The sequence below is a fragment of the Adiantum capillus-veneris genome, chromosome 29, assembly GCF_014529385.1.
Source record: "Adiantum capillus-veneris isolate H3 chromosome 29, ASM1452938v2, whole genome shotgun sequence".
NCBI classification, from domain to species: Eukaryota; Viridiplantae; Streptophyta; class Polypodiopsida; order Polypodiales; family Pteridaceae; genus Adiantum; species Adiantum capillus-veneris.
Genome location: NC_140959.1, coordinates 114,493,859 through 114,509,847, shown reverse-complemented (window position 1 = coordinate 114,509,847; position 15,989 = coordinate 114,493,859). Strand labels below are relative to the sequence as shown.

The window sequence follows — 15,989 nt, the reverse complement described above, 5'->3', positions numbered from 1 at the left end:
TTCACATGATTGGGTGGGAGTGTGGGTTTAAGAGGTATCACCCGAGGGAAGGGACACACGAAGAGTCACCAACAGACATTCACCGGTACGCCATACAGACATATCTGTATTCTCTCTTTTATATGTAGAATTGAACAAAAAAACAAATTCAAGTTACCTCATATGGTCGTATGTACCATCTTTCTTCTGCTTCCATGCAGTCCCGGGAAGTGGGTAGAGTGTAGCTGCGAAGGTGAGAGGCTCACAACCTTCGGGTCTCGGGAAAAAAATTTGCTCTAATACCACTGTGAGGATTAGTGGTCCTAATTCTATAATTAAGACTTAAAACTTCATACTTAAGATCAAACTGAGACTCAAGAGTCTGAATGTGTGTTTGATTGATTGAATGAATGCTTGAAGATTGAGTACAATAGGCTCCTTATATTGGAGACGAAGAGATACAAATGAAAAGACACGTCTCATGGTGAAGAGACGTGACTTTAGATGAAAAGACACATCCTTTCGGCGAAGAGCTGCAATTATTGGATGAAGAGTCGTAACCGTGTGACCAGTCGTCGAAGGAGTGTGGCTTTTGGTGAAGAGGCATGTCTCTTGAGCGAAGAGTCGTGGCCATCCAAGCGTAGGGGTTCTCCTTGGCATGGCACTTTGCGTATCTGCAACTAGGAGTGTATGTAATACTGCAATAGTCACAATCGTGACATCTGGGTACTCCCATCTCCTGTAGTCTCTGCATCAATCGAGCTCTGGAAACCCTATCAAATGCTTTGCAAAAATCCACAAAGGTATAGTAAATACTCCTACCATGCGATCTTCTTTCCTCAATAACAGCTCTGAGTGTCAATATATGATCAAGAGTAGAAAAGCTTCTCTTGAAACCTGCCTGGCCTGATGCTTGAATGCTTGCTCTCTGTGCCCATCTAGTCAACCGCTGCTCAAGAATGGATGCATACAACCTAGCTAGTGTGTGCCCAATCATGATAGTACGGTAATTCTCCGATATCATGAGGTCTCCTGCCTTGAAGATAGACACAATAGTAGACATGCTTCAAGTATTTGGAAAACCCCCACACATGGCTCCATTGAACATTACTGCAAGCAGCTGTGCAAGCATATCTATAGCATGTATGAAGTGCTCCGCTATCATTTGAGGAGTGGGCCACTATGTGTTGACATGGTTTGTTGTAGCAGCCAGGAATACGTCACTTTTTACTTGGTCCAAGGAAAGCTCCCATGATCAGAATCAGAGGACAGGTTTTACATGAGGGCTCATTTTGGGCGAGGGAGGCTATTTAGGATAACATACAGGAGCAGATGATGGTTGAGGCCAACTGTTTTATGGATATCAGACAGTTTGCAGATTTGTTAGAGAGATGTGCATCTTGGTACCTGCAACTTGCTTACTTGTATGTGCCTTGTTTCTTTTGTATGTGAAGCTTGTGCTTGTGGATTTGCATGTGCTTGGGGTGAGTGCGTTCTGCATGACCGCTTGTGGTTGAGGTGTATGTGCATGTATGTTTGTTTGTTCTCCCTGTTAACTGCTTGTTCTTTTTTTTTTTCTCCTGTTTGATGGGTGATTTAGGTTTGGAATTGGTTTGATGAGTATGGGCTGGTGGGTCTGGGATGTTTCTGCCTCGCCTTCAGATTTGCACCATATAGTGCTTCCGCTTGCAGGTTGAAGAATGTCATAGCCTTGTTGATCATTGCCAAGGATGGCTAGAGGCCATCTCTCTCCCGATTTTTTGGTGCAAAGTTTTCTTGCGGTGGTGATGTCTCTTCTGCTAGGATGTGCCATCGTATACGGCCTTGGAGATTTGGAGTTGGCTATCAGAGATTCTTTGGTGGAGTTTTCGGCCTCCTCTCGACATCAGGGTGGCCTGTTTCTACTTCAGCGCTCTGTTACTTTCTTCCCTCGCTCCCTTGCTCCTAGCTTTTGTTGTATCACCCATCTTTTGTAACTTTGCATCATTGGTAGTTTTTTCCCTATGGTTTGTAAACATTGAATATCATAGGGGTTTTTTCACTATCAAATCTATTATCCTTGTATGCCTACAGACTGCTGTAATGCCTTCGAGCGTATAATTTTGATTACGTAATGCAAAAGGGTACCAAGCCCCACTTCTTTGAGAGAGAGAGAGAGAGAGAGAGAGAGAGAGAGAGAGAGAGACCCAAATGCTGGCAAACTGGTCATGCAACATTGAACAAATACAACTGGGGGTGGCTTCTGCTCCCTATAGCAGGGCCCACTGGCAATGCCCGACCTCCCTCAAAATACCCAACGACCCATACATGGGGGGGTGCCCGGGAAAAATACCACATCACCAAATAATCAGCCGCACACGATTAAATATGACTCTTGGCATATTTAGGCCATCTTTCTTTCCGGACGCGTTCTATCGAGGAACCATACTCCCGGACGCGTTCGAGTCCGATTGACGTATGATTGGGTTTTTCGGACTTCAAGGCTCCTTTTTTTCCCGAGGCTCCATGTTTTGGCCTCCTCATTTTATTCTTTGCCTAGATTCTAAAATTTCTATGGTGTTTCACTGCACTCTATTGGGCACCTTTGTATCTTTTGAATTGTCATATAGAGTGTGTTTTTAGTGTGCCATCATAGGGCCGAGACCTGGTTTCAGCCACAAAACAACCCCCACTCCCTAATATGCTCCTAAGAGATACTGAAGCCACCAGTGGACATGAGATGAAACTCTAATAGCATTATCCTTGGACCTCTAGGTCTTGGCCACTTGCTTGTTTCAAGAGCTTAGGGGGAAAAGAAAGAAGATAACTAAGCCACAGTGTGTTCTCGAGTTGGATTGGTGGTTGGTGTAAGTGTTTGGTGCTGATTTTTCTCGACAAAGAGGAGTGTAAGGCTGGTTGCTGCTATTTTTCACCTTCTTGGGGATTATTTGGTGGTGATGTGGGCTGATTTGGGGAACCCTCTTCACTTTTGATTGTCCTAGCCAATTCACATCTTCAAGTATTCTTCAATCATGGAGACCGATGAAGGTTCAAACAAGGATACTATCTTTGATGAAGAAGTACCAAAGCATGTTTCAGAGGATGGGTCCAAATGTGACGAGGAGTGAGGAGATTGATCGCATTTCTATTTCCAGGATCGAGACCAACCAATCAAAATCCTTTTGTACCCACATTTCCTACGGATTGGCAATTGTATAGCAAGAACTATGCTATTTGGCAAGTGATATTGATCAACTCATACGAGCTTGGAGGTTTTGTTTGTAGCTATTTCAAGAGGCCAAAGGATCCAACGAGAGTGAAGTAGTGGAGGCGTGTCAATGCTAGGGTTTGGTCCGTCATTATCATCAATACTACGCCATCAGTTATTAGTCAATGATCAAATGATGTTTGGGATCCTCCTTTTGCGTTCCCTTTTTCTATTCTAGTCCGTGTTGCTTGCCACACTTTTTGAGTATGTCATAACAGGGAATGGAAATTTATGCTAGTTCAAGTTCCGCGTTCCCACGATCAGTTTTGCATTCCATATGACTATGGTTGACACAAAGAGCCCAAATTAGAAAAGCATAGAATACAACTATGGCCAAACCGAGTCTCAATTGCTAATCTGGATTTGGCTGATTAGTGCCATGAATCATGATTGTTTTGTAAGCTACCAAGAAGCATAAACCCTTCTTTTCAATAGAATCTATGGGTCAACATTAGCAGGTGGGCTAAGCGATCATTGTTTCTCGAATCTTAATTAGCATAACATTAATTTATGTTTGAAGTGCAATTTTCTTTTGAGAGTGTTTCTAATGCGTAAGAGTGGTGTACTTGGTTTTCCTTTGACCATGTTAAGCAAAACGTCCATTCTAATTTGTGTTTATCAATCTTTCTCTCTTTTACTAATGTAGACTTCTCAATTGGGAGGGACTTCGCTATTTTCAAAAAGACGCCAAAACATTGGAGCAACAAATGTTTCTAAGGACATAGTCAATCATTTTCAAACATGGTATGAGTTGCACATTTATGCATACAATCTTCAAAACAACATGGTTTAATTTTTGTCCTCTAATGTGTTTGCAAGTAATGACAGAGAATTGTGTCTCTTTTCTAGTGTACCTAGTGGACTCTCCATCTTGTTTGAACTTGTCACACGTAGAATGTGTATACACCAGATTTTTAGTGTTTACCTACTATGTGTGTGTGTGTCGTTCTTGATGGTGAGCTGACTTGGTTATGGGATCTTGGTAGATTGGTCAGGCAAGGATGCCCTTTGAGTGCTATGTTGTATGTTATTGCTACACATCCTCTGTTTTTGTATCCGAACTCCTTAACGACACCTGGCCATTTACATGGATTGGAATTGCCGTCTCGTGATCATTTTGTGGCACAAGCGTATGCGGATGATGTAACAAACTTGGACACCCCAAGTTAAGATTCTACCGCAACACAACAAAGATTTACTTCAAAACAGTTCACAAGAGACTACACGGCCCGGCGTAGTTCCGTGCCAAGAGGTATTGGCCCCAAAGACTGGCGTCCCTTTCGGTATTTATTTTTATATTGATCTTTGAGCAAAGTACAATGAGCCCGTGGGTGCTAACTCTCAGACTCTGCGTCCAGATGCTCTGAGAAGTGAGCTCCCCTTGGGTTACTTATAAACATTTCAAGGGATGCTAAAAGCAGAGCCCCAAAAAGCTTCAAACTTAAAAGCAATGATCTCCAAAAGCAACTGGTCAAAATCTGTCAGTAAAAATTGCCAGCACTAAAAAGCATGTTTCCATACAACTGCCACGTAAGCATGTCAGCGTAAATTCAAGGAATCTGTACGCACTGCCACGTCAGCAAGCCAATGCAATTTACGGGATTCCGTACAGTTGCCACGTCAGCCATCATCGTATAATTCGAGCGTTCGTATTGGCTGCCACATGTGTATGTGTCCGGGCACTGTTGCCACGTCACCATCTTGTGACATACCCCCCTCATGAAAGAATTGTAATCGCCCTCGATTATGCCTGCAAAACAGACAGAGGCCATAAACTGCCTTAGTAGACACTGACTGTTAGTACCGACGCACTAGACACGACACATCTAGCACTTGTACAAGACGACAGCCACATCACCGGACATCACAGGACATCACTTGACATCACATGACAAATCATATACAAATTCATTCCAAACTCAGACCATGATCAATCAGCAACGTATTTAGTAATCGCATCTAGATCCATTCGGGACCTCATGGATGCCCGATTAACTAAATCCTTATTGCAATCATGTCTATAGAGATATATGAGACCGAAATGCTACAGTCATTCGGTCTTTCAATTCCTGCACTCAAACAAGTCAAGTATAAATCAATCATTTTCATTTTCGAGAATTCCTGTCATAAATTCATCTAGCAGAATACTACTCAGCCCATGAGTATCCTTGAAATCCAAAGGGGACATCAGTGACTATTCAAAATTCGGGTAATCCATTCACAAAGGAGCGGAGTGACTCCCCTCTTGTGTAAACCCGCTTTACTAGATTCACCCTTGCTGAAATTGGGGTTCTAGACTATGCTAAACCGAATGCTTCAAGGTAAAGTTCCAAAATCTGAGGAGTATTTGCTAGGTCCTGCTCCTCCATCCACTTTGCATCCAATGCAGGATTGTTCTTGAATTTAACCAAGGACTGCCTAATCATTTTACCTTTTATCTTTTTGTCTTTATGTGCCAATATCTGTGCAAACTTGGACACCCCAAGTCAAGATTCTATTGTGACACAACAGAGATTCACTTTAAAACATCACAAAAGACGACACTGCCCGGCGTAGTTCCGTGCCAAGAGGTATTGGCCCCAAAGATTGGCGCCCCTTTCGGTATTTCTTTTTATATTAATCTGTGTGCAAAGTACAAGAGTCCGCGGGAACTCACACTCAGACTCTGCGTCCAGATGCTCTGATAATGAGGCCCAAAAGACTTATTTATTCTTACAAGGGATGCCCAAAAGCAGAGCCATACAGATCTCGGCAAAATCCGTTGACTGCTGACGTGGCTGGATCTCTGCAAAATGCGTTGAGTTGCTGACGTGGTAGTACGTACGGATTTTTGGACTTAAAAGCAATGATCTCCAAAAGCAACTGGTCAAAATCGGCCAGCACTAATAAGCAGGTATCCGTACAATTGCCACGTCAGCCTGTCAACGTAAATTCAGAGAATCTCTACACACTGTCACGTCAGCAGGCCAACGCAATTTACGAGATTCTGTACAACTGCCACGTCAGCCAGTCAGTGCATTATTCGGGCGTCCGTACCGGCTGCCACATGTGTGTCCGGGCACTGCTGCCACTGACCCATGTTCTGTTGTTGTATATGGACTCCTTAACGACATCTGGCCATTTACATGGATTGGAATTGCCGTCTCGTGATCATTTTGTGGCGCAAGCGTATGCGGATGACTCCATGTTTTGCCCTAGAAATCGACTTGAGGATGTTCAATGTATCATGGAAGCACTACATGTTTATGGCTTGGCTAGTTTGCAAGTGAATTTTCGAAAATCTAAATTGTTACCGTTGCATCAAGTGGATTGGCACTCTGTATTATGGTCAGGTGACATAGTGAAGCCTCATCAAATTGTGAGGTATCTTAGATATTTGTTGGCTTGGTTAGTTAACAATGTAAAAGTATTGGATTGGGTTGAGAATAAATTGAGGTCTAAATTACACTATTGGGAATTGTCTACTTGGCCGCTACATGTAAGACTCAGAATAGTGCGTTCTATCTTGGTGGCATACATGCAATTTTTCCTACCATTGTTGTTATCAGAGGGCTGCTTCCAGGGGAGGAGCCTTGGACGGAGTTTTTGCTTCAGTGGCTTAGAGCTTGAGTGCCACTGGCATGAGTGCAATGGGATCCTGGAGGGTGGTTTCGGAGGGACCCTTTCTCCTCAGCCGACTATCCAGGGGTCCCTTTCTTTCAGTACACTGTTCGATTGGGACGTCACATACTGGCAGCACGGAGAGAGGCTCGTCTTGCTGCAACACCTCATTAGCAGGAGGAGGGTCTCACAACTGAGTTCTTGTCAGCCTTTTGGGCGAGGTTGTGGGACGCCAGACAGCCGTGGCGAGTCAGTTTGTTCCAGTGGCTAGTTGCACATAGAGCTACAACAGTGGGAAGCTGGCTAGTACATAGTGGCCTTTCGGCAGCATGCGCAGGTTGTGACGATCCTTTGGAGAGTCAGCGTCACTGTCTGTGGGACTGCCCTATGCCACAACAGGTTTGGCTTCGGGTCCTTCGGCTGATGCCAGCTCTTTCCATAGCACGACAATACACTTGGGGGGGCAGCTGCTTGGTCCACTCTCATGAGTCCTGCACTACAGTTTGAGCTATCCTCCACCAGCAAGATGATAGTGATATAGGGGGGTCGACCTACACTATAGTTTGCTACAAGGCTTACCCCACAAGAGTGGTGCAAGGAGAGAGGTGTGTTGGGAGCTCCTCTATGGCTTGACACTCTGGTTCATTTGGCGGGCCCGCTGCTTCCGCATCTTCGAGGCTCGCCTTGTGCCACCAGCGGAGACTGTTCGAGATTTTTGGCTGGAGTTGATCCATACTCTTAGGGGACATTTCGAGAGACTTCATGGCAGCTCTAATTCCTTCGACTCTGGCGCCCCGGGCCTTTCTGCACAATGGTTTGGGGTGAGCTCAGATGGCACTACCGTCCACCTGTGTGGCTTTTCCCTCCTCCCATCTCTTGATTTAGCCCTCATTGTACATATGCTGTTTTTTCATTGGGAGTCTCCCCTTATGGGTGATGTAGCCCTCTCTAGTAGAGGTGGCAGTTTTATTAACTAATAGAAGGATCTTTTTCTCGGAAAAAAAAAGTGGATGGTAGAGGGTGGAGTAGGTTTGTATGAGATGGTGGCTCGATTGAAAGAAAGACAAGTAGGCATGGTTGGCTCCGATGGGGATGGATGGGATTGTGAAAGAGCTAACGAAATGTATAGCTTCTTGAGTTGCCATACTATAATCCCCCCCCCCCCCCCCCAATCGCCGCGTTCTGCGGCTCTATGTGGCATGCATGTCAGAGCGCCAGACGTAGGCAAAAGTGCCATCTCGTTATATATAACGAGACGGTGCTAGGAGCCCAATCTGAGTAAATGTCGTCCATAGGCAGTGGGGTGGTCTGTGTCTGCGGAGACTCGGTTGAGGTTCTCCTCCTCTGTAGTATGTAGTATTTCTTGGGCCTTGAAAGCATACGTCCCACATTGGTGGCTGCATGTATGAGCACTGAAATATCCCTTGAGGAAAACTTGCCTGAGTGGAGTAATCCCCTCCATCAAACATGTGTATGGTGAACCACACCCCCCAAACCCTTTTCCACCCTCCTGGTCAGTGGTAGCGACTTTGGAGCCTGTGGGTGCAAAGTAACATAATTTGGTCTCTCTTAAGCAGATCCAAATGAAACGGGCTCAAACCCTCAAACTTGGGGTTACATCACAAAGGCCCAACCAACTGAGCTACGCTCTTTGGGTTCGATAGTATTTTTGATTTAGAAGTTGATCTGCGTGACACTCAGATTTTAACAAAGTAGTGTGTTTTAGAAGAACAGATGTTTACATGTGCAGGCATGCCTATGCTTTTTCATGTTCTCAATGCATTCATGATCACTCCTGCTTTGCTTCATGGGCATAGTCTGATATTTAAAAAGGGGATGCTTTACTTGTCAAACCATGAGCTATAATGGGTCATTGCCAAAGAGTTGTTCATGCTGTGGATTCCTTTAAAAAGCTCATTATTTGCTTATTTTGCAGCAACTTGCAACATGTTAAAAGGGCGCCTCTTTCATCTGGAAGTCAAAAGGACGAGAGGAGACCTGCTGCTGGGACTATCATTGTACATCAGAATGCAGAGTTTCTTTTCAATTGAAGGTTTGGGCAGATCACTTAATACAGCTTTGAATGGTTTGATTTGCAATGCCACATTTTTTTGTACAAAGGGTGCGAGGCAGCTTATTGTTGTATGAGAGTGAAGCAATCAAATATAGCCACTTCCTCTGTAAATGTATAGGATCACTAAGAAAACCCTCCATACAATTTTGGAGCCATTTGAATCTATAATGATAGGGAGAGCTGTTCACAAGCTTTAACATTGTTGTATGGCCTGTTTTTGGGTCTTTTTTTTTTTTTTTTTTGGGGGGGGGGGGGGGGGGTTTCAACACTAATTCCCACGGGGTCTTAAATGAACCTCGCGAAATGGGATCGACATCGAAGAACTGAGCGCGCAGACCTCGCGGAGATTGGCTGTCAAACAAATTGTCCACCACATAGTTGGTTGCCCCCTGGACTCGAACCTGAAACCTGCGCTATGGCAGCCCAATGCCCTATCCACGCGCTTGCGTGCCTTTTGGTGTTCCCAATGCCTAAACAAAAACCTATAAAGTAAACCTCGAGAGACAGAAGTAAACTAGGACAGAAAAAGTAAAATCGGACGACCGGGTTTACCTCGCATCTCCGCCCTCACTTCGTTGCGGTAGATCCCACCATCCGAGCATAGTGATAGATTAAAGCATCTCATCCTAATAGATGATAATGATCCCATTTTGAGGTTCCTTTTAAAGAGGAGAGAAAGAAGGTTTATGCTACATGCATCCATATGACGAGACAAATCATTTCATTATCATGTATGTGTCTTCCACTTATCAGAAGACCTATGCCACTTTACCTCCTACAGAAGATCTTAACATATTTGTTCATCTTAAATGGATAAATTAATTATACATTGTTGTACTTCTTTGGGCCAAGGATGTGATGAAACACTAAGTTGCTAGAGTTTTCACGTAATGTTGATCTTCTTCTTCTTCTTCTTCTTGAAAAAGACTAAAGACATGAAGTCGGAATCACCAGTAATCGTCAAGTAGCCACACTCTGGAAGTACTAAAGAGTGGTAACAACGAAGTCCACTGCTGGTAATTTTTAGAATGGTTGCCTTGCCAATTCTTGGTTTGGATGTACTGTTTATATATGCAAAATATTTGCATGTGCAACCATTCTAGGTTGCTTCGGCTACTAAATGAAACGATGCTTTGGCTTGGCTGTCTAGCTCACATAGCTCAAAGGATAGAGGACCCTATCAAAAAAGAAGCAATGACATACCAAAACTCTTAGTTTTTAGCCGACATCCAACGGTTTTTTGAGGGGGGAAAGCTTCAAAGCGAACATGTCTTTTTTTGACCTTCATGAAAATGTGCAAAAAAAGGAAATGAAAATGAAAACACTTAGTTGCTAGAGTTTTCACTTAATGTTGATTTTCTTCTTCTTCTTCTTGAAAAAGACTAAAGACATGAAGTCGGAATCACTAGTAATTGTCAATTAGCCACACTCTTGAAGTACTAAAGAAGGCGCTAACAACGAAGCTCTGTAGCAGGTCTACAGTGTCACTTCACAGGACAGACAGACAGTTGGACAGTTAGTTACGGTTGGTCTGGTTCACACTGGACGGACCCTTTGGGCTGGGGAGTGACACGTGGCAGGGTACCGACGGTGGTCTAGTGGACATCGTGGCCAGGTCACCGCCACCACTCAGTTTGGAGATAGACTTAGCTGACTGGACATTTATGAGCCGTTGGTGGCTCTTTATGGTTGTACATATGAGTAGTCGTTTTGGGCCAGTTGCATTATCTTGTATGTAGTCGTCTAGAGTGAGTTGATTCACAGAGCACATCTTCACCATCCTTGCACATCTGAGCCTCGACGCCCCCATTGTACCTGTGAGTCCTTGGCTGGAGCAGAGTGTGCTGCCACGCCAGAGTCTGTATCAGTCTTTGAGATAGTCGAGTCATATGTTCTGGTGTGCTGTTGTGTCTTTGTGAGCTCTGTTGATGTCTATTGTTTCCTTTCTGTTCTGGTTGTTTGAGTGAGATTGTCACGCACATTGCACTGAGGATCACCCACTGTAGAGAGCACGACACATTATCCGCGCTACAGGTGCTCTCATTTTGGCGATCATGGTGGGACCTCAACTGAAATCTCACTCTGTGAGGTGTAAATCTTGAAGCTAGTTAGGTTTATCTAGCTTCGCCTACCTTGCCTAGCTTCGCTGACCTTGCCTTGCACTGTTCTCCTATAGCGTGGTCCAACTGGTCTAGTCCTCTCTCTCCTAGTCCAACTGGTCTAGTCCTCTCTCGCCCTGGTCCAACCTGTCCTCGTCCCTGGTCTAGACCTCCTCGTCCCTGGTCCAGCCTGGTCTAGTCACTTGCCTGGTCTAGTAGAGTCTAGACCAGTCTTCAGCCAAGTTCAAGGTTTTCTTGCCCGAAGGTTGGTTGGATTGGTGGTCACTGCATGACATATACAAGGCGGTCAGTCGAGCGTCAAAGCGCACTACTGAGCCCTCTGAAGTACTATAATAGAAGACGACCTTTGGTACCGAGTAGAAGTCCATCAACCTCATCACCTATCTCTCCACGTGCATCACCCATTCCTTCATCCGCTTCCACATCTTCCAGATCACCTTCTCCAGTAAAGCTCTCTCCTATTCTGCTACAGGCTACTGAGCTACAGGCTCAACAAGGGGCCATGGAGCCATTGGCTAGCGTTTTGGCTAAGGTAAACATCAAGTTCTCTACATTCAAAGGACTCTCTTCAGAAGATGCTGACGACCATGCAAGGAGGTTTGTATCTCTCTGTACGTGGTCTTAACAGGGTAGATGCTTACTTGGTACTCTTTCCATCCACCTTGGATGGCTTAGCAAACAAATGGTACAGCCAGTTTGCAGAGAACCATTTTGCAACTTGTGAAGCCTTAAGGCAACAGTTCTGTGCAGCTTTCAGGCCCGGTGACTACCAGGAGAAGGTGTTGGATGAGTTAGCCAACATGGTGCTCCAGCTAGAGGAGACTTTTGCAGAGCTTATGACTAAGACCAAGTCTCTGGTTGCCAAGCTTCCTCAGCAACCCGGTGAATTCATGGTGAAGAAGTGGGTGGAGAAGGCGCTTCCCAAAACTTCTCAACAAAAACTCTAAGAGAGTCTCCGGCCCGACGCCACTTTGGAGGAGTTCATCGCAGCTGCTACTGGGATAGAGGGGGCTAGGAAGTTGTTCAACAACTCCCCTCACATAGAGACCTCCTCTGTGTTTCCGGAAAGTCCTGCTGATCCATTGACTTCTTTACGTAGAGAACTTGAAGCCCTAAAACTACAATGCGCTCTTCGATAGGAGAAAAATATCTCTCTTCGCCAGGAGCAACCCCCACATCTTGAGGCTTTGGATCAAAATCAAGAGAGAGCTAGAAGAGCTTCGGTCTTAACAAGAGACTAAGGCTGTGGTATGGTGCAGCTCATGTCGCTCTCCAGGGCATCCTCCACAGGACTGTCCCCTCCGGGCTTATTGCCACTTTTGCGAAAAATCTGGGCACGAAGACAAGGATTGCTACTATATCAAGGGGTTGCGGCAAATGCAACAAAGTCTAGGTCCTTCTCTCCAACAAGGGCTAGCACCTGCATCAAGCATGGTCTCACCCTATGGCCATCAAAACCCGTTGCCACCTCTGCTGACAACACCTCCTATGCAGCAAGGTATGCACAATAACTTTGCATCTCCCAGCTTTTATCATGCTAGTACTCCTTCAGTTCCCCAAAGCTTCTCCACATCAGCCTCCGGTCCCATGCAGCAAGGGCAGAGGCCACCTCGCCCCTCAAATAGGCCAATTTTGTGCTACAGGTGCGGGGAGTATGGACACTATCAGAGCAAATGTCCTTTACCAGAAGGGTCCCCGCCTTGCAGACATTGCCCTGAAGCTAAGGATCACTATAGTAAGGATTGCCCAAAACAAAGAGTGTCCACATTTGCAAGCACAAGCCAGAACCAGGAGGAGTTTACATTTCCAAAGCTTAACCTCATCACAGTAAGCTCCATTCCACAGGCACCGCCTTCCACTCTTGTAGTTGCCTCTCAAGAAGGGTTGAAGCAAGTGGAAGAGCCGGCTGGGGTGCTCACACGGGCACAGAGAGCTGCTCTTGGCCTCGGCCTCCTTGGTGGTCCAATCTTTCCATCTCCTGTCACACAAATGAGTCAAACTCCAGTAGTAGCTGACAAACCAGCAGGTAGTGTCAAGAGCCAACCTACCTCGCTTCTATCAGATATTGATGGTGCTTTCATCGAAGCAGTAGAGGGCTTGCAGAAGCTTAAGGTACCTGAACAAGCTCTAATCAAAGGAAACAAGCCCACAACAGAGTCTATCTTGAAAAACACTTTTCAGCAAGTGTCACTGTACGACATGCTTCGACTTGATGCAAATTTTAGAAGTGACACCCTTTCCATCATCCAGTCTCTGTACTCTGGTGCATGGCCTAGTGGCGGGCACCTACCTGTGTAGCCCTTGGAGTCCTACATGATTTCATATCTAGCTGCTCCCCTCACCGACTATAAAAGTCCTCGTCTCACCGTGTCTATTCTTGGGCATCAATTCTCAAGCGTCATAGTGGATGGTGGAGCTGGGATCAATCTGATGCCAGAATTTACTATGTTGGCCTTAGGTCTGCACCCTACCTGCCCTGCTCCATTCACTGTTACATTGGCAGACCAGAGGACAGTCTATCCTGTGGGCATAGTAGAGAAGGTGCCTCTGATGATACAAGACTTCACATTTAGCTTGGATTTTGTGGTGGTCAGTCTTCCTCAAGTGGAGGGAGGATTTCCTTTGCTGATTGGCCGACCATGGTTGAGGCATACTAAGACACTTCATGATTGGGGCAACGACGCCATGTGGATACATACTCCTGGCTCCCCCATGCAACCAATTCGGCTCGAAGGAGGTATGGATCTAGTGGTTCATCACAGCTCACTGTCAGTACAGTCCAATCCCGACCCTGAGCAGCCCATCCCACCTGACGGGTCTGACGAAGACCTGCTGCAGTGGTTGGAAGCTACCGGCTCGATGCCATTCTCTGTGGTCTCTATTCAAAACTCACATGTACCGGTAATACTATCTCTTCTAACTCCTCAGGCGGACACAGATGTTAGGAAGTCCTACAGTAGACAGTAGTCCTACAGTAGACAGTGGACCAGTCCAAGAAGTACATGGGTCAGCCCCAAATTCTCAGGATTCAGATGATCCTCCTATGGAAGCCCTCGGCCTCGGGGAACCTATCACACATCACCGAAGGGGAAAAAAATCTCCTCTGCATGAACTCGCAAATGATTCCCCCCTTCCTCTAACATCTCCCAGGTCGGATGCCCCGCCCACTCAAAAGCACTCTGTTATGTCTGTGTCTGAAGATTTACCCTTCGATGAGCTTCCACCAGGATGGTTACAAGAAGAGTATGCGGAGTTTCCAATCGATCAAACGCCAGCACATGATGTCTCGAAGCTCCCAGAGGCAGCTTATTTTTCAACTTCTGATGTACCCTCCACAATTACACCTCCTGACGCTGTCAAAAAAGTCAACCTAGGCGACCCTGACAACCCTCAGCATGTCCTCTTAGCAGCTTGGTTATGGGAGCATCCCGCATTACTTGACCAAGTAGTTTCTTTTATTCACTCGTTTAAGGATGTTTTTGCTTGGTCCTACAAGGATTTGGTAGGGATTTCGCCAGAATTGGGTCTCCATACAATCCCTCTGATTGAAGGGGCTAAGCCTGTCAGAGGCCGAGCTTATAAGCTCAACCCGAAGTATGCAGAGGCTGTCAAGTCAAAGCTCGAAAAAATGCAAGAGGCAGGGATCATTGTACCTGTGGAGCACTCAGAGTGGTTATCACCCATGGTGATAGCGCCTAAGAAGCAGTCCAATAAAATTCGGGTGTGTGTAGATTACCGCGCACTAAATAAGGTAACTATTCCATATGGTTTTCCCACACCTTTCACTGAGCGTGTGCTCGAAGATGTAGCAGGGCATGTTTTGTATAGTTTCATGGATGGGTGTAGTGGGTACAATCAGTTAGGCATCCATCCAGGTGATCAGCTGAAAACGGCTTTTGTTACTCCCTGGTGTATTTTTATCTACACTAGAATGTCTTTTGGGTTGAAAAACGCTCCACCTTCTTTCAATCGAGTGGTATATCTCATCTTTTGTCCGCTGCTTACGGATCATCTTCGCATCTTCATGGACGATTTTTCGACCTTCTCAGGTGCTCAATGTTCAACCCCAGTGGAAAATCTAGAGGAACACCTCGCTCAGCTCTCTACTGTCTTCTCCAGGTGCAGAGAGGCACGGCTAAAACTCAATCCTAACAACTGTCACTTTTTGGTCACTGAGGGCACACTTCTAGGCCATGTGGTGTCTGCCAAAGGTTTAGCACCAGACCCAGAGAAGATCGTGGCAATCTTGAAGTTACCACCTCCTATCAATCCAAAAGGTGTTCAGAGCTTTGTAGGCCACACAGGATATCATCGTAGGTTCATACGGATGTATGCACAAGTGGCTCAACCATTGACCCGACTCACTAGTGCTGCAGTACCCTTTAAATGGTCAAAACCTGAGGCTGAAGCATTTGAATACCTCAAAAAGTGCCTCACTGAAGCACCTATTTTAGTGGCTCTAGATTGGTCTCTTCCTTTTCATGTGCATACGGATGCCAGTCAACTGGCTGTGGGGGCTGTGCTGACTCAGCCTAGTAAAGAGTACAACCTGGATCGTCCTGTTCACTATGCAAGTCGCTTGCTCACCAAAGCAGAGCGCAACTATAGCACCATCAAAAGGGAAGGTTTGGCTATGGTGTATTCTTTACAAAAGTTTCGTCATTACTTGTTAGGGGTCCACTTCACTATCATCACATATCATCATGCGCTACGCTATCTTCTGAATAAACCCCAAGTTGCAGGAAGAGTGTGGAGATGGCTACTCATATTCCAGGAGTTCGACTTCGAAGTAGTGCTTAGTCCAGGCAAGCGGCACGTCATGGCCGACCATCTCTCTCGCATACACACAGGTGAGCCCAATACTGGGGTTGATGATGATTTTCCTGAGTCATCTTTTTAAGGTGGACACAACCCCAGAATGGTATGGAGATGTGTTACATCTGCTCTCTACTGGCCTATATCCTGAGAA

The 15,989-nt window shown here is 45.6% G+C and overlaps 1 protein-coding gene across 8 annotated transcripts in view; it reads left to right on the top strand.

The window, feature by feature from the left end:
• The window catches only part of LOC147419794 (uncharacterized), a 111,887-nt gene that overhangs the window by 84,041 nt on the left and 11,857 nt on the right, over positions 1–15,989 (top strand). For 3 of the 8 annotated variants that reach the window (XM_086506032.1, XM_086506026.1, XM_086506027.1), the window contains 2 exons: positions 3,873–3,970; positions 8,763–9,166. In XM_086506032.1, coding sequence (XP_086362158.1) covers positions 3,873–3,970; positions 8,763–8,877 — 213 coding nt within the window. In that variant the 3' untranslated portion in view covers positions 8,878–9,166. Of the gene's footprint in view, positions 1–3,872; positions 3,971–8,762; positions 9,167–10,374; positions 10,778–15,989 lie in introns of those variants that run through there. The other 5 variants (XM_086506029.1, XR_015187157.1, XM_086506028.1 and 2 more) reach the window with 5 other exon arrangements.